The sequence below is a fragment of the Rhinatrema bivittatum genome, chromosome 4 (genome assembly GCF_901001135.1).
Source record: "Rhinatrema bivittatum chromosome 4, aRhiBiv1.1, whole genome shotgun sequence".
In the NCBI taxonomy this organism is placed as follows: Eukaryota; Metazoa; Chordata; class Amphibia; order Gymnophiona; family Rhinatrematidae; genus Rhinatrema; species Rhinatrema bivittatum.
The window spans coordinates 33,770,567-33,793,425 of NC_042618.1; the positions used below are offsets into that span (position 1 = coordinate 33,770,567).

At 42.9% G+C, this 22,859-nt stretch overlaps 1 protein-coding gene across 1 annotated transcript in view; it reads left to right on the forward strand.

Moving 5' to 3' along the window:
- EML1 (EMAP like 1) overlaps window positions 1–22,859 on the forward strand; it is a 265,065-nt gene that overhangs the window by 211,338 nt on the left and 30,868 nt on the right. Inside the window, 2 exon segments of the mRNA XM_029597926.1 lie at window positions 10,813–10,938; window positions 21,641–21,772. Coding sequence (XP_029453786.1) covers window positions 10,813–10,938; window positions 21,641–21,772 — 258 coding nt within the window.

Below are 22,859 nucleotides of genomic sequence, written 5' to 3' on the forward strand. Positions count from 1 at the left end.
GCCCCTGGCACTGTCGATCACAGTCTGTGACACTTCATGCTCTATATCAAATATCTCAGGAGTTGCTAGATTGTGAAAAATAAGATCAGGGAAGACGATATTAGCTAATCAGGGAGAAACAAGGAATCACACAAGGTTCATCCATCCCCTATTAAGTCCACATGGGGAACACTCAAAGAAAAACACTGGAGTCTGTAGTTGGTGTTCAAATAAAAGATGGTCTTTACTGTAACTTAAAGAAGAGAATCCAAGTCAAGATGACAAAGATATGAATCAGTATACATCCAATGATCTATAAAGCAACTGGTTTCTCTATCCATCCTTCTTCTGTTCACTTCCCTTCCTACTGTTACACTATCATCCTGATTGAAAATATCCTCATCAGTGAGAGAGGGATAGTTCCAGTTCTGGCATGAACTGCTTTATTTATTTATTTTAACAAGTTTTGTATACCATCATTTGGTTTCGCCATCATAACGGTTTACATTAATCATAATAGTTTAACATAGTTACAATAGGATTTCAATAGTGAGTATAATAGGTGAACAAGTTAGATATAAAATAGAAGTAACAAAAAAAAAAGTGTTGGTTATAACATCTTGTAAAGAAGTTCTTGTGTGTTGTATAGTGGGTTTAGCGGTTGTGTTGAGATTCCCCGGGTGGGCACGATAGTGTATCTGATTGCTTGATGTTGTATTGGGTGGGAGTCTGTTGGTGAGGATGGTTGATTACGTCTGAATAGACTCTGGTGAAAAGCAAAGTTTTAAAATCTTTTTTAAAGGTTTTGGTGTTTGGTTTTGTTCTTAGATTGATTGGTAAAAAGTTCCATAGTGCAGGGCTGAGTATGGAAATAGTTCTCTCGCGGGTTGAGATCCGATGAGTGGTTCTTGCTTGAGGGATTTTGAGGAGGCCTTTATTCGTTGAGCGAAGGTTCCTTTTATTTATTTATTTATTTATAACTTTTCTATACCGAAGTTCAAATAACAGAGTTAAATATCACTCCGGTTTACATTGCAACATTCAACATACGGTGACAAAAAGAAACTGTCTTACATAGAACAGGAGGAGAAAACTTGGATACAACTTAAACAGGGGGAAAGATTGATAAATCGAACTGTTAGGAGCAAAAACAGAGAAAAGAGTTGTCTTATTCGGGTGACTGAGGTTTGATGAGAGTCAAATGTCCAGCCTAGGTAGATTAGGCAGTGGAAAAGCATGTGTTAAAGGGTCTCTGCTTGTGAGGTGAGTCCATGGAGGGGGCGGCCAGGATGAGTGGTTATGGAAAAGCTTGTCTGAACAGTAGCGTCTTAAGTCTCTTCTTAAAAGTAATCGGGCATTGTTCCTGTCTAAGGTCGGGAGGAAGCAACTGTTTGGGGCCTGCGGCAGAAAGAGCTCTTCTGCCTAGGGAGGTTTTGATTGTAGGTTTTCTGAGTGCCTCTTTGCCCTAATCTAAGAGGGCGGGTGGAGGTATGAAATTGCAGGGGGGTTGAAAGGTCCAGTGGGGCGATGCTGTGAATGGCTTTATGTGTGATTGATAGAAGCTTGTAGAGGATTCTGAATTTGACTGGGAGCCAATGTAGCTTTATAAGGATGGGTGTTATGTGGTCCCTTTTGTTTGACTTTGTAAGAATCCTTGCAGTTGCATTCTGCAGTAACTGGAGCGGTTTAATGGAGTTGTCCGAAAGGCCGTGGAGAAGCGAATTACAATAGTCGAGTTTTGAAAATATAATCGCTTGCAGAACAGATCTGAAGTCTTGAAAATGTAGGAGGGGTCTTAGTCTTTTTAAAACTTGAAGTTTGAAGAAGCACAACTTTATTGTGTTGTTTATGAAACCTGTGTAGCTTAGTTGATTGTCCATGACTACCCCAAGATTTCTGACTTTGGGAGAGATGGAAGGGAGCGCTGTGGAGAGAGGGTTGTTTAGTGGAAGATTGCCGTCTTGTGTGATTAGAAGGAATTCAGTTTTATTGGTGTTGAGTATTAGGTTGAGATTTGAAAGGAGGTTGTTAATGGCGCCGAGGTAGGTATTCCAATGGTGAATGGTGCTGTCCAGAGATTCGGTTATTGGTAGGAGGATTTGTACGTCGTCTGCGTACACGTAATGTGTTAACTTGAGCTCTGAGAGGAGTTTACAAAGCGGGAGTAGATAGATGTTGAATAAGGTTGGTGATAACGACGATCCTTGAGGTACTCCGAGGGTGGAGCTGAAAGGAGAAGATTCTTTGTTGTTGATTTTGACTCTGTAATACCTGTTCTGGAGAAAGGATTTAAACCAGTTTAGGGCTGCGTTTTTGACACCGATTTCGGTTAGTCTGTTAATGAGACAGACGTGGTTAACTGTATCAAATGCTGCGGTTAAATCTAGAAGAATGAGCAGGCATGGCTGTTTATTTCCCAGGTTCATGAGAATATTGTCTGAAAGAGATAGTAGGAGAGATTCTGTGCTTCGAGATTTGCGGAAACCAAGTTGAGCTGGGGAGAGGATGTTGTTTTCTTCTAAGAATTCAGAGAGCTGTTTGTTGACTATTTTTTTGAGAATCTTCGCAATGATAGGGAGATTTGCAATGGGGCGAAAGTTTGCTGGGTTATCTGTGGAAAGGTTGGGTTTTTTTAGTATAGGTTTCAAGATGGCAAGTTTTAGAGGGTCCGGGACGAGGCCTTGGGATAAGGAGGCATTGATGATCTGGGCGAAGGGTTTCGCGAAGTTTTTGGCGGTAGCTATCAACAGGTTTACTGGGATCGCGTCTAGTGGGTGAGCAGAAGGCTTTAGTTTTTTTAATGTAGTTTCAATTTCCAAGGCTGATGTGGATTCAAATACCTCAAGTGTGTGTGCCCGTGTGGCTGGGACTGCGGGTGGTTGGTTGTGGTTGAAGTCGAGAGGCTGAGAGGTGGAGTCCAGATGAGGTTGGGTAGTGGCATTGTTGACTATGTGGGAGGCGAGTAAATTGGGTATTTTGTTCATGAAATAAGTGGCCAACTCGGTGGCTTTGTTTGATGCTTTGTCGTCTGGAATTTCAGAGGTTGGGGCTTTTGTGAGCGAAGATACCAAGGCGAAGAGGTCTTTAGGGTCAAAGGTGAAATGATGAATTTTCTGAGAGTAAAAATCTTTTTTTGTTTGCAGGATGGCAATTCTGTATTGGTGCATGAGAGATTTGAAGGTTTGTAGGCGAAGGATTTTTGCGCCAGTTCTGTTCCGTTTTTCTGAGTTCGCGCTTCTTGGTTTTTAACTCAGGTGTGAACCACGGTTTTTTGTTAACTTTGTTAGAGTTGATAACTTTGGTAATGAGAGGGCAGGTCTTGTCTGCCACTTCGTTTTGAAATTTTGATCCAGGAGGCTAAGGCCGAGTTAGTGTCGGTGGGGTCAAGTTGGTATAATTCCGATGGGAGTTGGGAGATGAGTGTTTTCTGAATTTGACTGTGGTTTTCTGTGTTGTTGAATGGTTTGGTTGTTGGTATAGTAAGGTGGTAGATATAAGCTTGTGGTCGGACCATGGGATCGGCTGGCAGACAATGTGTGAGGATTGAGTTAGTCCTTGGTTGATGAAGATGAGATCCAAGGTATGACCTGCTCTATGAGTGGATTCATGAATGAGTTGATTGAAGCTCATGCAGAGGAGGGTGTTAAGGAAGGATTCACAGTTGGGGGAGCGCGGGTTGGAGTCTACATGAAGGTTAAAATCTCCTAGAAGAATGGCCGGCGTATCGGTATTGATGTGTTTGACTATCAATTCAATTAAAGGAGATGGGTCAGCATCTAGGTGTCCTGGGGGGGGGGGGGGCGTATGTGAGCCCAATCTGTAGCTGTGGTGATTTAAAGACTGCGAATTCTAGGAGCTGTTGTGAGGTCGCCATATGAAGGGACAATTGAAAAACTTTTTTAGAGGCGAGAAGCAGACCTCCTCCTCTTTTCTTCGTTCTAGGGATGGAGAAGATGTCGAAGGATTCAAGGGGGAGTTGGTTTAGGAGAGCCGTATCCTCAGGTTTTAGCCATGTTTCTGTGATAGCGCACAGATCTGGCTGCTCATCAATGAGATAGTCGTATAAGAGGTGCTTTTTTTTGGAGAGTGATTGGGCGTTAACCAGGGTTAAGGAGAAAAGGGTGAGACCCAGTAATTGATTTAGAGGTGAAAGCATGATGGGAATGAGTCTTTTATGTTGTTGTTGCTGCTGGTGGAATGGAGATAGTCCAGGCATGGTGGCGGTTTTGCTCCTGTGGTTGTGGATGATTGGAATAGCGGAAAAGATCATGCTTATGCAGTTGCAATCAGGATGCGAGGGTATTTGGACCGTGGAGATTATCAGGAGCCCTAAGTGGGATAAGACTGAGTTGTGAAGCGGAAGCTTGGAAAGGAGGTTGCAGTTAGTACCTAAGGATAAAGGTTTGCCTGGTGCGCATAGGGTTGGATGGTGAATTGGGGTTGGCAAAGACTAAATGGTTGGTGGGCGGTAGGTTGGGGGGGGGGGGGGGGGGTTGGAATACCCGTGATATGGCTTAGAAACAGGCGGGATTTGGCTTCCTTCGTACGGTTTGTTGGGTGGTTGGATGAGCGAACTCTGAGGGCTGCGAGGAGATCCTATGGGGGCGGAAGGTTTAGTTTTCTTTCTTCTTCCTTACTCCTTACTTTTAGTAGTGTGTTGTTTGATGTGATTGCTTAGCCAGTGGTTATGCTGTTCTGTGATTATTTTGTGGAGGATTGTTAAAATTTTGTATTCAATTTGGTATTTTATTGGGAGCTAGTGTAAAGAGATGAGGGTTGGGGAAATATGCTCGTGTTTCTTAGTTCCTGTTAAAATTCTGGCGGCTGCGTTCTGTAGTATTTGGAGTGGACAGATGGTAACAAATGGTAGGCCGAGGAGAAGAGAATTGCAGTAGTCAATGCTGGAAAATAAGAGTAGTTGCAGGAATGTTCTAAAATCATTCTGTGTAAGGAAAGGCTTACGACGTCTGAGGGTGAGTACTTTGTGATATCCTTCTTTAATTTTATTTGTTATGTGGGTTTTGTATGATAATTCTTTGTCTATGGTGATTCCTAGGTTTCTGGCATGGTTAACAGGAGAGATTATGGTTTTTGGGTTTTCTGTTTTGAGTGGTGGGAAAGGTATTTGAGTCGCTGCTGAAGGAAAGAATTGTGAACTATCTACAAGCAGCAGAATTGATAGACCAGAGGCAGCATGGTTTCACCAAGGGAAGGTCCTGTCAGACAAATCTGATCGACTTTTTTGATTGGGTGACTAAGGCATTGGATCCAGGAAGAGCGCTCGATGTCATCTACTTGGATTTTAGCAAAGCTTTTGATACGGTCCCGCACAGGAGGCTGGTGAATAAAATGAGAAGCTTAGGAGTGAGTGCTGAGGTGGTGGCCTGGATTGCAAACTGGTTGACTGACAGAAGACAATGTGTGATGGGAAATGGAACTTACTCTGAAGAGAGAGTGGTGTTAAGTGGAGTGCCGCAAGGATCGGTGTTGGGACTGGTCCTGTTCAATATCTTTGTGAGCGACATTGCGGACGGGATAGAAGGTAAGGTTTGTCTTTTTGCGGATGATGCTAAGATCTTCAACAGAGTGGACCCGCCGGAAGGAGTGGAGAGAATGAGACGGGATTTAAGGAAGCTGGAAGAGTGGTCGAAGATATGGCAGCTAAGATTCAGTGTCAAGAAGTACAGAGTCATGCATATGTATTTGATAGGGGGGGTGAAAGGCTGATGTGCACGGAGCAGGAGAGAGACCTTGGGGTGATAGTGTCTAACGATCTGAAGTCGGCGAAACAATGTGACAAGGCGATAGCTAAAGCCAGAAGACTACTGGGCTGCATAGAGAGAGAAATATCGAGTAAGAAAAGGGAAATGATTATCCCTTTGTACAGGTCCTTGGTGAGGCCTCACCTGGAGTACTGTGCTCAATACTGGAGACCGTATCTCCGAATGGACAGAGACAGGATGGAAACAGTCCAGAGAAGGGTGACAAAAAGGTGGAGGGTTTTCATCGAATGACTTATGAGGAGAGATTGAAGAATCTAAATGGAGGAAAAGAGGTGATATGATACAGACTTTCAGGTACTTGAAAGGTTTTAATGATCCAAAGACAATGACAAACCTTTTCCGTTGGAAAAAAATCAGCAGAACCAGGGGTCACGATTTAAAACTCCAGAGAGGAAGACTCAGAACCAATGTCAGGAAGTACTTCTTCACTAAGAGGGTGGTGGATGCCTGGAATGCCCTTCCGGAGGAAGTGGTGAAGACCAAAACTCTGAAGGATTTCAAAGGGGTGTGGGATAAATACCATGGATCCATAAAATCTAGAGGATGTGAATGAAGAGAAGAGGCATGGGGGTGGCTTGCGGGAATGACAGCTACTACCTGGAGATTAATACCCTTATTCAATAAACATACTCACTGTTAATGTGACTCCAACATTGCTCTATGCTTCAATGGCAAGAGGAAATGTGGAAAAAAGGATTTGCATTCACAAAAAAGCAGGGGAGTAGCTTGCTTGTTGCGGCGGTTACTACCTCAAACCAAATAAGTCTGATACTTCACTTTCAATGTATATCCAGCATAGCTCTCTGCTTAAACGGCAGGAGGGAAAGAGGAAAAGAGGACTTATAATCAAGCAACAACCAACAAGGACTGAATTGCACAGGCTGGGTAAACAAGTGTGGGAGTAGCTTGCTTTTTGTGGCAGTTACTACCCCTAACCAGTTAAGCGAGATACTTCACTTAGTTGCAGCTCCAGCACTGCTCTCTACATCAGTGGCGGGGGTGGAAGGTAACTAGAACCAAAAAGTTACTAATAAGGGCCAAGAGTAACAGATAAGTATGAGAAAAAAAATAAGTTTGAAACCTTGCAGGGCAGACTGGATGGGCCGTTTGGTCGTCTTCTGCCGTCGTTTCTATGTGAGCATGAAACTGCCATCTTCTTTCTGCAATGATGGGAAATCTGCCATCTTCTTCCAATTTTGCACTAAGTCAAAAAACACTGTAAATCCATATAAATGACGTAGAAAACTAGAGATTTTTTCTTCCAAAACTTCTGTGCCAGCAGATCCCTTTTCGGGTGCCATTTTATGTAGCCAGTCCCCTTTTCTGTGCTTTATCCTAGACTAGGGGTGCAAAGGATCTGGGTTCAGGTCTGAATGGGGGAGAAGACTTCTCTTCTGAGACCCTTGGTGCTATCGATCACTATTGCAGTGACCACTTCACAATCTATATCAATCTCCAGGAGGTGCCAGATTTTAAAAAATAAGAGCAGGGAAGACACAATTAGCAAAATAGGGAGAAACTAGGAATCAGACAAGGGTCCATCCATCCGCATATAAGTCCACAATGAGAACACTCAAAGAAAACACTGGAGTCTGTAACTGGTGTTCAAATAAAAGATGGTCTTTACTGTAACTTAAAGAAGAGAATCCAATTCAAGATGACAAGAATAAAAATCAGCATACATCCAATCAATAAAAAGCAACTGCTTTCTCTGTCCATCCTTCTTCTGTTCATTTCCCTTCCTATTCTTGGACCTTCATCCTGATTGAAAATATCCTCACCAGTGAGAGAGGGATAACTAGAGTGTAGTTCCAGTTCTGGCATGAACTGGGCTGAAAGAAGAAAAGTATCCCCAAGCATAAATATCCAAACTGGGTTAAAAAAAAAAAAGTCAGATTTTTCAACTGTAATCCAAATTCTTAAATACAAGTCTCTTGAGTTATTGATTCAAGGAAGACAGCTTCCTTCTCTCAACCCCATCTGTTAACTGGTCGAATGGCTAAAAAGATCTCTGTCCGAGGCCTTTGGGACAGCAAAAATCTTCTCAAAACTTCTTCCTCGATACCTCTGGGCATGCTCCAACATTCTTTATACTCCCAAAAAGCCTGACCCCCCAAAAGGTGGTGTTATACCACTGGGAGAAATCAGAAATATCAAAACCCCCTCCTACTGTCCCTAGATAGAAAAATCACATAGGGATAATGTTAGTGACTGGCTCGGCACTAAAACACTGTGAATGTTTTAAAACATGAAGTACACCTTTCTGTGAATTTGTCCTCTGCACAGAATGGAAAAACTCATTAGAAAATGGGATCTATTCTATTTATCCTAATTTTATTCTATTTTTCATTTTTATGTTCCTCTCTTCTGGATCTTTTCTTTCTTTGCCTCGATCATCCTTTTTCATAAAGGTATTGCCTGCTTTATTCTCTCATATTTGTTAATTTTATCCCCTTCCCAAAAAAAGGGCTTAAATTTATGTCAGTTATCTTGGGTGTTTCTTCTACCTCTAAATCATGGCTGTACTGAATATGTGAAATTTCAAATGATCAGAATACAAAGTAAATGAAAGTGGTCAATTCAAAGAAAGTCTTGCTATTTATCATTTTAATTAAAATAAAAAATCATTCCTTGTTTTTATGACCCCCTTCATTGATACAGCGTCAGTCCAAATTTAGGAGCAGCTCTCAAGTCTCTTGAGCATATTTATATTGAGTTAAAAAAATATACAAAAATGATCCTTGATATGTTGCATGGAGTTTGTTACATTGAATAGCTGAAATATATATATTTAAAGTGTCTGTGCATGTGAGGGGGAGAGAGTCACAGAGCGGTAGAGTACCTGTGTGTGGATGTGAAATAGAGCCACTGAGTGGGACAGCATGCCTGTGCATGTGAAGGAGAGAGAGAGCCACTGAGTGTGAGAGTGTCTGTGTGTGATGGGAAGAGAGCCACCGAGTGTGAGAGAGTGCCTGTGTATGTGAGGGAGGGGGGGGGGAGAGCCACCGAGCATGAGAGAGTGTGTGTGAGAAAGATAGAGCCGAGTATGAGAGCACCTGAGTGTTTGAGGGAGAGAGAGCCACTGTGAGCCTATATGTGTGTATGTGAGAGAAAAGGCACCACAGTGTGTATGTGCGCTCCTGTGTGTGTTGGGGAAGAGAACTACTGAGTATGTAAGTGAGAGCTTGTGTGAAGGAGAAGAAATCCAGTGAGTGACTATGCATGAAATTGAACGTGAATTAGTGTGTGTGAGAGAATGAATGAATGTGTGTTAGAGTGGATATAAGAGAGAGAGGGAGGATAAAGTTTGTGTACCCTCCCCATCCCCCACTAATCCAGGACAATCTCAAGGTGACTGAAAATCAAAAGTTCCCAAGTATGAAGAGCGGAAGATTTTTTTTTTTAAATCCCTATTAGTTTTAGTTATAGGATGTTTGATGTGCTTGCTGTTTTGAAATATTTTATTGGTGTTTCATACATTTTTTAAATTTTAATGAGTTTGATTATTAGTTGTTCTGTTCATTATATGTTTTGAAATATTTATTTTTTATTAGTACAAAAGATGCTATAAAGCATTTAGAAAATATCTAAAGTCCATTGTATTTAACAGGCTTATCATATATAAAACTGTGACCTCTGTGTCTGTTTTTAAAGCTTTATGATTTTATTTCTTTTTGTTATATGATTTTATCTGTTTTTATTCATGTTTGGATGTTCCTGATTATTATTGTGTGTGTGGGAGAGCGGTGCAACTGAGTGTGTGTGCCTGTGTGTGAAGGGAAGAGAACCACAGAGTGAGAAAGATTGCATGTGAGGGAAAGAGCACCGAGCGTGAGAGAGTACCTGCGTATGAGGGAGAGCCAAGAACTTTGGATTCTGTGGTATATGTAAGTATTTTAAATAAATAAATGTTTTTTATATTTCTTGATTTTGTTTGATGCTTTCTTTATGAGGAATAGTGATGTTTCTGTTTTTCTATTGTTGCACAGTATACTAAATCTGGCTTGTTGCGTTTTCCAGCTCAGTTTTTGTCTGCCTATTTTTGTTTATAGCTTATAATCTGTTCGTTATATTTGTAGAGGTTCTATCTGTGGTCTGCATGTGTGACCAAGGTGAGATACTCTGCTAGTGTGTAGTTTCTATATAGGGATTTATAACAGCCTGGTTTGTTCTGTTAGGAGGTGAAATGGTGTTATAGGGCTTGTTGTATAATTTACAGTGTTGCCTTTTCATGGGTAGGGTTATTACTGTTTGAGTGTTGGCATTTAATGTATGAGAGGTTTATTATATGGTTTTAGTATGGAATGTTTACTATATTATAATGGCAATTGTTTACTTGTGGCTATCTGAGGACAAAGCCTATACCCAAAGTGCTTTACAATAGACCTAATATCAAATGGGTTCCAAGTGTATTTTTTGCAGGATTTTCTGGCTGGTACCATAGCAATGCATGTAAATATAATATACATATTGAAAGTGATTATTTTGATCTCAGAAAATTGTATTTTGAATGCCCTTTTTCTTATGAAATTGCCTTTTTTCTTATGAAATCTCCCTTTTAGGATTGAGGAAGTAGTTAATACATTTTAAAATAAATGCATAATTTTTAATTGTGTGTGTAGAAGGGGGGGTAGGGGTGGTACAAGGTTGTAAGGTTCACCTAGAGCACCTAATACCCTTGCACTGGTCCTGGGAGTTTGGTAGATTTACCTAGAAATATCTCTGACATTTTATCTGCCACAGCTCTGGGATCCCTGACCCCTGTTTTTCCCCCTTCTCCAGCATTTCAAATCAAGTCCCCATCTCCCAGCCCCCTCAGTAATTAGACCTGTGTGAGAGAGCTCTGTGTGAGTGGTGGTGGGCAATAATGCACACAGTGCATATAGAAATGTGTTTTGGGCTGCCTGCATTCCTGCAAAGTGAATGGGTTCTTTTTTTCTGCAGTCTTTGCACCAGTTCTTCAAAGTAAAATGTATGTATGGTACAGGTACTGCGACTATGGACTGTCTGTACTAGATATTTATTTAGAACATTTTGCTTTTCTTGGCAGATTCCTGAGCAGTTTGGGCCAGTAAGGACAGTGGCAGAAGGAAAGGGTGATGTTGTACTAATTGGTACAACTAGAAATTTTGTTTTACAAGGCACGCTGTCAGGTGACTTTCACCCAATTACCCAGGTAAGTTGTGGTATTGAAGCAGCTCTCTTATAGTTTTAAAAGTTATAAAGAAAAAGCTAGTTCTGAATTTAAAAAATAACACAGCGTAGTTTTAGGTCTTCAAAGTATAAGAAGCAGACACAGATTTTGGGGCCAAGCAATTTCAATAGACATACCATGTTCTCAGACAAATAGAAAAAAATCCACAATCAAAAATATTTAGGAGCCTTGCCAGCTTGCAGCTATTATAGCTTTAAGACTAGCCACTTCAGCTATTCTTTGGGCATGGCAAAAATCTGCCTGTTCAGCTGTTTTTCAGCCATAGTAATATACAATAATGAGCTACTGACTTTGCTGTTGAGACTAAGCAGTTTATTTCTAAAATAAATAATTATAAAGCATCGAAAAACCTCAATAACTCAGTAGAGAATGCCAAAAACAAAGGCTGCTGAGGTAGCAAAGAAATCTTTAATAACATATCATTTCAATAAACAGTAACACCCAAGTGGTTCAGACCTTAAGAGGGATAGCCTTGTTAGTCTGGTATATCAAAAATGACAAGAGATGGGTGGCAGCTCAGAGACTAACCGATTTATTGAGGCATGAGCTTTCGAGGACAGAGTTCACTTCATCAGATGCTTGAAGTGTAGTATAGAGGTGGGAAAAATATGAGGATGGGGGAAGATATAGAACAAAGAGAAGGCATTGAATTAGGCAGGCAGGGTGTGGAAACAGTGTTAATAGCATTATAGTCCAGATTACTGACAACTGAGGTAAGTGTGAAAAGACAGAATGATGTGAGAACAGTTAAGTTAATAGATGGTTGTAGTGTGCCATGAAGCCATTCTCTCTGTTCAGACCTAGGGTGATGAGTTCTAATTCAGGAGTTTCAAACTGGAGTGTTCCTTTGAAGTTCTTTTTTAGGAGTATGGCAACCTTAAAGTCAAATAGAGCCAGGGATGAGAGCATTATTTGAGCCAAGGCACCCCCATTTGATGTTTACAATTTATTAGGCCCTCCACCACACCCAGCAAAGTTGGATTACATCGCAGCTACATATATAGTTAATTTATGCCAGTCTTTTTTTTTTTTTTAATATGTACTGGGTATGAGAACAAACTCGAAACATCAACTTCAAATACTTACTTAGCTAAGAATCGTTTAACAAAAAGTTTTATTGTATCTAAAAATTAAAGCAAATAATAACTAAACTAGCTTTTTATAGCAAAACACTACAAAAAATCTGTACTATCACAACATGCATACCATTGAACTCAGCTCAGGCAGACCAGTCCATCCCGGTGGATTATGCATGCTTACTAGCAGATGGAGACAGAGTAAATTTGCTTATGTCACCGACATATAGCCCTGCCCTAAAATCAGCCTGCCTGTATTCTCAGTCTCCAACAGATGGTGGACATGCATCTCCCTAATGGGGGATTGCCTGTGTTTAAAAAAAACAAACCCAAAAAACATGATAAGAAATAAAAGAAGAGATTGAGCTCCTGAGGTGACACCAGGCTGCTCCCTCCCTCAGTTGAACAGTTGAGCTTCAATGCCTGGCCAGACATAAGCTTCAAAAAAAAACCGAGAGAGCATCTGAGAACAAGGGAGAGCACGGCAGTGAAGACTTATGCTCTCTCTCTCTCTCTCCCCGTAGCTGCTGACCCAATCATGCTCTCAGCTGGGGAAGGACTGAGTTCAGGTAAAAAAGAGAGAGGAAGGAAGTGATAGGCCCCACTTTTCCTTACCGGGTCATTTCTTTTCCTTGACATTGCTCCCTCCCCCCCCCCCCCCCCCCAACACACATACACCTCCGGGGAGTTAATGGAGGGTGGCATGGGACGGCGGGTACAGCAGCATTCGCTTCTAGGTGCTACGACGCAGTCTGTCGGTTGGCTGTGGTGGGCGGCTAGGCCACAGTTCAGGACTGTACTTCCCGTTTTGTTGAAGGTGGTATCGGACTTCCATTTGAATCAGTTTATTTCCCTGTCCACATTGGACAGGGAGGAGAGATGAGTGGGATTTTCTGTTGTTACATGCCTTAGATGTGACGTGGCATCTGATGCAGTACTTGAAGGTTGCTCACTCTTTGAAAAAAGACAGATCAGCTGTTTGTTCTCCATTGTGGAGGTAGACCAGGAGAACTAGGGTCGCAGGCTACAGGAACATTGGGTTAGAGGTCATCACAGCTGCCTATGTGGATGCAGATGTTCCATTGCTAGGCAAGCCAAAGGCGCATTCCATTAGAGCACAGATGGTCTAGTGGGCGGAGATTTGGTTGTTGTCTCCAGTTGAGATTTTCCGGGTGGCAACACAGTCATCCTTGCATACTTTCTCCAAGCCTTACCGCTTGAATGTTAAGACTCAAGAGGATGTGGCCTTCGCGTGGGTGGTTTTGACCGGAGCACAGGCAGCTTCCTATCCATTTTGAGAGTAGCTTTTCTACATTACATTGATGTTGATTGGTCGGCCTGAGTGCAGAGGAAGGTGAAATTATTTCTTACCTGATAATTTCCTTTCCTCTATGGAAGACAGGCAAATCCACAACCTGCCCTGGACTGCCTGCTTGATTTTGGTTTCAGTTTGTTCCTGATTCGGGGACGATGCAGAGTGTTCTTTGTTCTGAGTCGTTTGAAGGATTGGTGAAGAACCAGCCCTTAAGATGTTAAATTTTATTGAGCCCAGTACTTTTGATTTGCCTGGAAGTAATGAGTCATTGGCTGTTAAAAATCGTGGTTCAAGTATAATCAGTTTGTCCTTAGTTTGGCTTTCCTAGAGATACTGGAAAGCTGATGTTGGGCCAGGCTATATGTCTTGATGTCATTGAGTTAGTTTACGCCATCTCCATCTGCTAGTAAGAGTGTATAACACATGGCTGTGGACTGGCCTTTTTTTTTTTTTTTTTTAAGAGGAAAATAAATTATCAGGTAAGAAGTAATTTCACCAGCCTGGATTCCTGGTCAGGTGTCAGTCTCTCACCAACCAATCGGCTGTTGAACTGTTTACTAAATAGGCAAACACACTGCCAGCCAGAAGCTCAAAATTCCAGTTTTGATTCTCTTTAAGTTGTTGAAAGGAGAAATCAGATACAACACCACATTAAGACAGGCACCCCACAGTAATACTGTGCTAGACATATTCGGGTCGATACAGTAAGGACGCGTAAGAAACAGTGCGGCAGTGTGGGGCTCCCGCTCGTTTGCTGTGCGCATATTTTGGTTCACATACCGCTCGATTCAGTATTCAAATTAGACGCAAATCCAAGCGGCATCCAAAGCGCGTCAATGAAGCGGTAGACGTTCGCAATCCATTTTACCGTATAGAGTGGTATGCAGCGCCTATACAGTATTCAGGGTACGCTGGTACCTGTCATTTGAAATGTCATTCCACCAGGTAAGTGGATGGTTCTTTTCTACAGACCCCGCTGTCTTGAGCGCCTGGCTGGACGTCCAAACCGATCATGGACGCCCGGATACAGGCGGGAAGGTCCATGAACAGATGCTGCGACCTTGGACGTCTGAGGTCGCGGCTTCCGTTCATGGACCTTCCCGCCTGTAGGCCCCGCTGCCTTGAGCGCCTGGCCGGACATCCAAGCCGCGACCTTGGACGTCCGGTCGGGTGCTCAAGGCAGCGGGGCCTCCGATCATGGACGTTCCTGTCTCTTTCCGGACGTCCATGACTGAACACCACACTAATGCCAGGGGCAGGGTAGGCGGTAAATATTCAGGTTAAAGGCGCGGTAAATAAGCTGGTTAACAGGGCGATAATTTGGGCGCACGTCACTGTATCAGAGGGAATAGCTAATCCGATCATTAACATGTCATATACATGCAGCGGGCGGAAAGGGATACGCGTCCTTTTCGGCAAGTGGTAAGGACGTGTAAAAGCAGATACTGAATCGCGGGTACGCCTTACACGTCCAAAACATGCGTCCAAAGCAGGTTAAAAACCGGGTAACCACGGCTGTGCTTTACTGTATCGGCCTGTAAGTAAACTAATACAAAACCCCACAAAAAAGACACTCAAAATTTATACAGCAAACCTATTATAACAACAACACCAAGGACTCAAACAACAAGAACCCTACCTGTGAAAAAGCAGCACTATAAATACTATACTGGGTCCCAGAATACCAATATACCACCTGCTGAGGAAATAAAACAAACCTGATTACTATAGATCCTTACACAGATACGCTAGCAGAATCTTACACCTTGGTTACACACAGAGCAGAGACATATCATCACCAAATACGGAATAAAGGATCACAAATTAGAACCACAATATTCAGGCACCCATTCATTCTCACACACGAACCCAGCCAGGCCACCCATTCATACCCACACCCTAGCCGGTACCCATTCATACTCACACACACAGACCCCCCAGGCAGGCATCCATTCAATCTTACACATACCTTCACAGGCAGGCACCTATTTTCACACACACACAGGCAGGCTCCCATTCATACACAAGCACCCACTGAAAGCAGGCCCCCTCCTTGTTTTTCCAGCAGCCTCTGAGCCTCTCTCACTCCTCTGCTGCTGCCGTCACTGCCGCTGCAAGGTTGTTGGGGAGGAGCTGATCGCTCATCACTTCTACTGGAACTGAAGCCCATTCTACTGCCTCCTCTGGGCAGGCCCCACGATATTAAAAATTTGTGGAGCTCGCACTTCCAAGCTGATCTCATGTGTTTTTCGGCCATCGGTGGGTTGGGATTCACCAGCAGCTGCATGGACCTCCCTGTGTCAGCTATCAGCGTCTCCCCCTGTGGTAAGCCACTGCCCTAAGCCCCAGACAGTGGAGGTGGGCACTTTCTGGCTCTTCCTTTTTTGTCAGTCACAGGTGCCTTTTTGTCCTGGCTCACTGCTGCTGGTGGCCTCCTGGAAGCTTGTTCACAGCTCCCTGAGATAGAGAATGGCCTGGAAGGTTGAAATTTTCACCTGGTTTCTAATGGTGCCATTTCCAATGTTAGATTTATGTCCATTTATTCTTTTCCTTAGGTATTGACCTGTTTGTCCTGTGTAGACAGCAGAGGCACATGCTGGCAGGTGATAGCATATAGTTGGAATCTGGGTTTCTGGTAGGGTCTGGTTCCTGAGTTGGTGTCATTGTTGTACAATTTGTGGTTGTTGGTGAGTATCCGTTTGAGATTGGAGGGCTGTCAGTAGGCAGGATAGGCTTGCCACCCACAGCCTGTGAGAGGAGGATATCATTGTCTAGGATGGGTTATAGATCCTTGATAATGTTTCAGTGATTTTAACTGGGAGCTATAGGTAATAACCAAAGGTATTCTATTTTGAAATTATCCTGTAGCAATGTTCATGGGTATCCTCCGGCTCTGTTGATCTGTTTTCTTACCTCATTGGGTGGGTACTGTAATTCCAAAAATGTCAGTATAATTTCTCCAGATGGGAGTCCCTTTCTGAGGGGTCAGAGCAAATGTGTTTATACCATAGAGCTTGGCTGCAGACAATGGACCTAATGGTAGGGGGTGAATGAAAGCCAGAGGCATGAAGGTATGTGTGGCAATAGGTGGGCTTCTGGTATAATGTGGATCTTTTGTGTCCCTCATTTAGTTAGACAGTGGTGTCCAGAAAGTGGACTTGCTATGTGGATTGTTCCAGGCTTAAGTTGAGGGTGGGTTGGAATTTGTTGAATTTCTGGAGAAATTCTTTAAGTGCTTCAAGTCCATGGGTCCAGATGATGACGATATACCTTAGGTAGAGGAGCAGCTTCTGTGTATAGGAGTTGAGGAAACATTCTAAATCGGCCATGAAAATGTTGGCGTATTGTGAAGACATGCAGGTTTCCATGGCAGTACCATTGACTTGCAGATACAAGTCTTTTTCAAATCTAAAGTAGTTGTGCGTGAGGACAAAATGGCAGAGTTCGTTGGTCACATCAGCTGTGGTGGCATCTGGGATGATATTCCTGATGGCTTGTTATCTCTTTCTGAGGGATGTTGGTGTAAAGGGATTCAACATCCATGGTTGCCAGAATGGTGCTGTTTGGGAGGTGGCTAATAGAATGGAGTTTCCTCAGAAAGGCTATGGGGTCGCGAAGATAGCTAGGAGTGCTGATGGCATAGGGTCTGAGGATAGAGTCCCATGTAACCAGATTCGCCTATTGTGAGGGTGTTGATGCTAGAAACAATGGGGCATCCCGGGTTCCCCAGTTTATGTATTTTGGGTTATAGATAGAAAGTACCTGGTTGAGATTCCTGGGGTGTGTCCATGTAAATCTGTTGACATATTCCAGTGCAGAATCCCTTCAGGAGTTTGTGTAGTTCCTTCTGGTATTCTCCAGTGAAGTCTGAGGGCAGGCACTTGTAAAATGTGTTGGAGAGTTGTCTCCTTGCTTCTTGACAACCATAGCTCCTCCTTTGTCATATTACAAGACCTTGCCCTCTGTCAGGATAAGTGCAGTTAAATATTCGGGTAGCTTTAACTGGGTAACTTTCCTGCTCAACAGCTTGCTGAATATCAACCTCGTTGAGTTTTCTGTATGGACAATTATAAAGAGGTTAATATAGAAAGAAAGCGGACTGACCTAGGTGCTTAAAGCTAGGTAAGTTTTCAGCCATGTAGGCACCGATGGGGGAGGGGGGAGGCATATTCAGTAAGCCAGCAAGTGGACTAATTATCAAGGTAAAGGTAGCCAGATAACTTGTCCTGGATATTTGGTGGGATAAATATCTCGTGGAATATACTTTTCTAAATGTATTTGGCTACATATAGCAGGATAAAATAAAAACCTAACCAGGTATTTGAATATAACTGGTTAGGTTTTAATGTTATCCTGTCTTGTGTGACCGGATAACTGGCCACTTACCCAAATATCTTGAAAATATCTGGTTGTTGGACTATAAAGTGTAACATTAGACGTGTTCTAAGCAGGTCTGCAGATATCAGGCTGACTCAGCTGATTTTTAGTTGTATCTAAGTAAGGCCTAGATTCATCTAAATGTTATAATTTTTGCTTGGATTATGCCCGTGACAAGAAAAAGGGGCGAGGGAGAGACTCTTTATGAGGCCTTCATAGTAGTCAACTATTTATATCACTATAGGAGGGCCAGCTGGTAACTCAAGGTGAGGTTTTGACGTGATTTGGAGTGAGGAAAGTCAGACTAAGATGAGATTACTTAGATGTTCTCTCGCCCTAGCTTGATAGTACCCTGGTAGAGAGCCCATCAAGCTAGGGCGAGAGAACATTGTAGAAATCTCATCTTTCTGCGACTTTCTTCAATCCAAATGACCTCAAATCTTCACTGAGGTGTATTGTGCTGTTCGTACATCTCACTCTGCATGTAAATCTGGCCCCAAAACCCTACACCACCTCCAAAACCTCACCTTGAGTTACTAGCTGGTCCTCCTATAGTGATATAATTAATTACTATGTGTGCCACCCAGAGGTGCTCTCTCTCTCTCTCCTCTCGCCCTTTCTCTACTCCCACTCTCTCCACTCCCCGTTTCCCGTACCCCAAAATGCCCGAAACAGAATTTGCAATATTTAATGCAAATTGCATTATGGCTGTTTCAGGCACATTGTGCAGCTTAACGCCTGCAAAAAAGGTGTAGTTATTTCTGGCATTAAAAGTGTGCAATAATGCCCCTCATTTTCATTAATCCTGCCCAAACTCCTCCCCAATCCCACCCCTTTGAATAAATTTGCCAAATTTGCATTTGCGCCATGTACTTTGATAAATTACCCTATAAGCTAGCTGGATAACCTAGGTCCATCTCCAGACATTTTTTTTTATCTGGCTAGATTTTAGCCCAATAGCGACTAATATCTCGCTAATATCTAGCCAGATAAGTAGTCTAATAGTCAAAAACTTCCATTTAACCATATACCCACATTTAAATATATACCCACATACCTCCGACTAGAGCCTTGCACCATTAAATTCAAAAATAAACTTAAGACCTGGCTCTTCAAGCAGGCTTACCCAGACTAGACCCGCCCGCACCGTTGACCCTATGCTGCATCAGTACTCGACCAGAAATTATGTATAAAGTTTGTTACATTGTTCTCCTGTTATTTATATTTTATGTTGCTTACTTATGCCAGTATTCGGCCTCTCATCTCTCTCTCCTCTGTTATCCTCTACCCAGTACCTGTTTGATGTATTTTCTACCTGCAGTTCTGATTTAAACTGGTATGATGTGTCCACTAATAACGGTATAAAAAAAAGCATTAAATAAATAAAATAAATAAATATAACTTTTGAGTTATCTGGGTAGATGGCTTTGAATATTGATCCCTTAAGATTTGGGCTGAAAATTCACCTTATTTTAGGTACTAGCGGTGCCTGACCACGCGTTGCAGTGGCAGAGTCAGGTTCTTTACCCTCCCTCCCCCTTGCTCATTTACCTCAGTCACTCATCCTCCTCCCCCTTGGTCACTCACCCCCTCTTCCCTCCCCTGTCCCCACTCCAACTCTCTCCCCTCACACTCACCTCTCCCCTCATTTTCCCTCCCCTGACACTCACCTCCCCCCTCATTCTCCCTCCCCTCACTGTCACCTCCCCCCGCCTACTGCCTAACCTTCAGATCAGAAAACCTTTGTCTTTCTATTTCTGTGGGAACCCCCCCACCCCCCCCAAAAAAAACCCCAATCCCAACCCTTTAAATCAAATAATAACCCCCCACCCTCCTGCCCCCTCCCAAGACCTGGGAAATTAAAATTGCTGGTGCTACATGTGGTCTGTCCCTGGGCGTCTGTACGCGTTATGTAGCCAAATAGGGGAGTGCCTAACCAAATTTGCACTTCCAAATTTGTTTTGTGGTCTGGGGAGGGCTATTTTGGTGCGTTCCCGAGATCGTGCAAGTTTAGTGTATGTATTTGTGTGTGAACCTCCCCCTTCCCCCAAAAAACAACCTTATGAGAAAAGTTCTCTTAAACTAACCACCCCACACTCTCTTGCCCCCCCTCCCCCAGCCCTGCGAAAAACAGTAGCCCCCCTGCCCCCCCCCCGAGTTGCTGAATGAATGAAACCTGCCCCCCCTCGTGACCCCTCCCCAAGATGTTCGCAATAAATTCATTACCACCCCCCACCCTCCCAAGACCTGATAAAAATATCAGTCGGTGGAGCGGGCGTTCAGGAGCAGTCTGGGAGCGATGTATTGGCGTTGGTCCGTCGGCTGCGAGCACTGAAACTGGTTCCGATGGCCCTTTGCCCTTACTATGTCAGTGGGGTGGAGCAATGGCAGCAGTAGGTCCTCTGACATAGTAAGGGCAAAGGTCCGCCGGCTGCCAATCCTGAAAATAGCGCCGAGGGGCCCTCGCCCTTACTATGTCACATGGGCTACTGCCGCTATTGGTGTCCCCGAGTGGCATAGTAAGGGAAAGGGCTATTGGCGCCATGTTGATTGCTGGCAGTCGACGGCCGTAGTGCAGGAGATGTATCCCGGACCGGTCCTGGCCCCCCGCTGGAGCCTCCCGGACTTCTGTCAGGTTTTGTGTGTGTTGTGAGGGCCTGGGAAGTAAATACATTTGGCATGTGTGTGGGGGGGGGGGGGGTGTGAGGAGGGTGGTTTTGTGTGTGTTGGGAGGCTGTGGGAAGTAAATCAATTTGGCATGTGTGTGGGGGGTGTGAGGAGGGTGGTGGGTGTATTTTATCTGTAAAGGAAATAGTTATCTTCTGGCGAAAAAAGTGCGCGAATGTGTTAAAATGGAAGTGAAACGTGGATCTGGACTGGCGAAATGATTAGTGTAGCGTGTGTTAGTGTAAGGTGTAACAGATGGCGCTTACGTCCAGCAGATGTCGCTGTTTTCTGGAAACAAATTTTAAACCTATTTTACCTGTCACAGGTGTGACATACCTGTAATGTAAGTACAGAAGAACCTTCCTGTATGCGAAATGAAGGTTGTGTCCAAATTTGAAAGCAATCGGTTCAGTGGTTTCTGAGATTAGCGATTTTGTCCAAACTATTTAACATTTTTATTTATATAGATTTTGAGGCTGCTCAATTTAGGACTGCTATTTATTCACCTATATTTAGACACAAGTTAGGAACCTAGTCCTGAAAATTAATGCTACGTGCCTGACTAAATTCTACCAACTTGGCTCTGCTCATTTTCAGCTCCGAAAATGTAGTTAACTAGTGAAAATAGCTTCCTAAATGTATGCACTTGGCTTTAGTCAGATTTCAAAGGTGCCAGTTTAGATGCCTAATTCCCAAAGTTAGGAACATAAACCTTTGGTAGCTTGCTCCCTGACAGGAAATTTTCAAAGGCATTTACGCAGGTAAAGCAGTACTTGACCTATGGAAATGGAGTGTTTAAAAAAAAAAAAAGCACTTCCTGTATGTCCGTAAAAGATGTGTGTAGTTTACCTGTCATGAGGAGGGAATCCTAGGAGCGGGGCTGGGAAGGGATTTGGAAGTACACACATACTTTTCCCATTTTCAAAAGTATGTGCATTTTGTTCTCCAGAAACCTGCTCGCAGAAAGTAGCAGGTCTAAATGTTTGGCTACTTTTCCTGGGTTAATGTTTAACATGAAAGTACACATGTATTTTCACTTTGAAAGTTGGTGCAAAGCCTGCAGGTAAAAAAAAAATATGCCCACAGACTTTGCACTTATGTGCCTTTCTTACTGTTGCCTTTTAGATGTCTTCCAAGTGCCTTAATGTTGGGCTATTATATCTGAAGGAAAATTAAAGTTTTCATGGCCACTCTAAAGGTTTTTATTTTCTCACTTTATTTTGTTTAGGGGCATACTGATGAGCTGTGGGGGCTGGCAGTGCATTCACATAAACCTCAGTTCTTGACGTGTGGACATGATAAACACATTACACTGTGGGATGCTATCCATCATCGTCCTGTCTGGAACAAAATTATAGAGGTGCAGTATTGAAACACTTTTCTTCCCCTTTTAATATAAACTGCTTTGGATCTTTAGAGAAATTGCAAGCATTAAACTGAAATGCATATTCTTTTCACCCAAATTGTTGTGGATTCGTAGGTCTTATTATAGCAGAGGAAATGGGTGTGCACAATGTAAATATGGAGTTGGCTCCGTGATCATGCATGTGTTTTTCTGTGTGTAGGTAGTAGCCGTGCCACATTGAAAATTACCCTCCATATTGGTGATGTGACTCATTTCTAAATGCATTTCTGCAGGTAAACACTGTTTTTTACTTTCAGAAATGGAGTTTTTAAAATTGCCCGCCCAATGTGTGAATAAACTTACACGCATATGTCAAATTCGCCTAAGTGTACCTGGACTATTCAGAGATGTTCTAGGAGCAGAGTTTTCCCATATACATTTACTTTTCAATTTTAAAAAGTATGCACAGAAGTTTACATGGGAAATTTGTGCTCTGGATAGCAGGTGCAACTTATACAGGTATTTTTGGTAGGATAATTTTGAAAACTGATGTAAATTATGCACGTTTGCTCTATGTTACCCTCGATGTTAACAAAAGTGCCCTTGGTAACTTTAAGCCTCTTGAACAGGTAGAGGAATCATTTGCTATCATTATAAAGAAATACTATTAAATCCACCATTTTGGTCACTTATCTTCAAATTTGGGATACTTTTACACTGTTAAGGATATGTTTATAAATGACAAAGTCAGGAATATGCAGTCAGCGTTTTATATTAGAGAGTTTGGAATTAATCACAGTAAGTATAGGAAAGTATTAGAAATTGATGAGTTGTGGGGCAGCTTGGTGGCTTAGCGGTAGAAAGGTATTCTGCCATGTGAAAGACCCAAGTTTGATTTCTGAGTCCAAGCTTTCACTTACTAGGCAATCTGGCATTGGGGATGCTGTGGAGGCATTTTTCACAGCTCCTGAGGTGTAGGAGAGTGTCCCAGCCATTGTTCATTGGTGACACCTGCTAGCTGGAACTAGGGTGCATATATACTGGTGTCATGATGGAACTGTAGTCTGTCACTCCCAGCCAAGGAATATCACTGTAGTGGCTG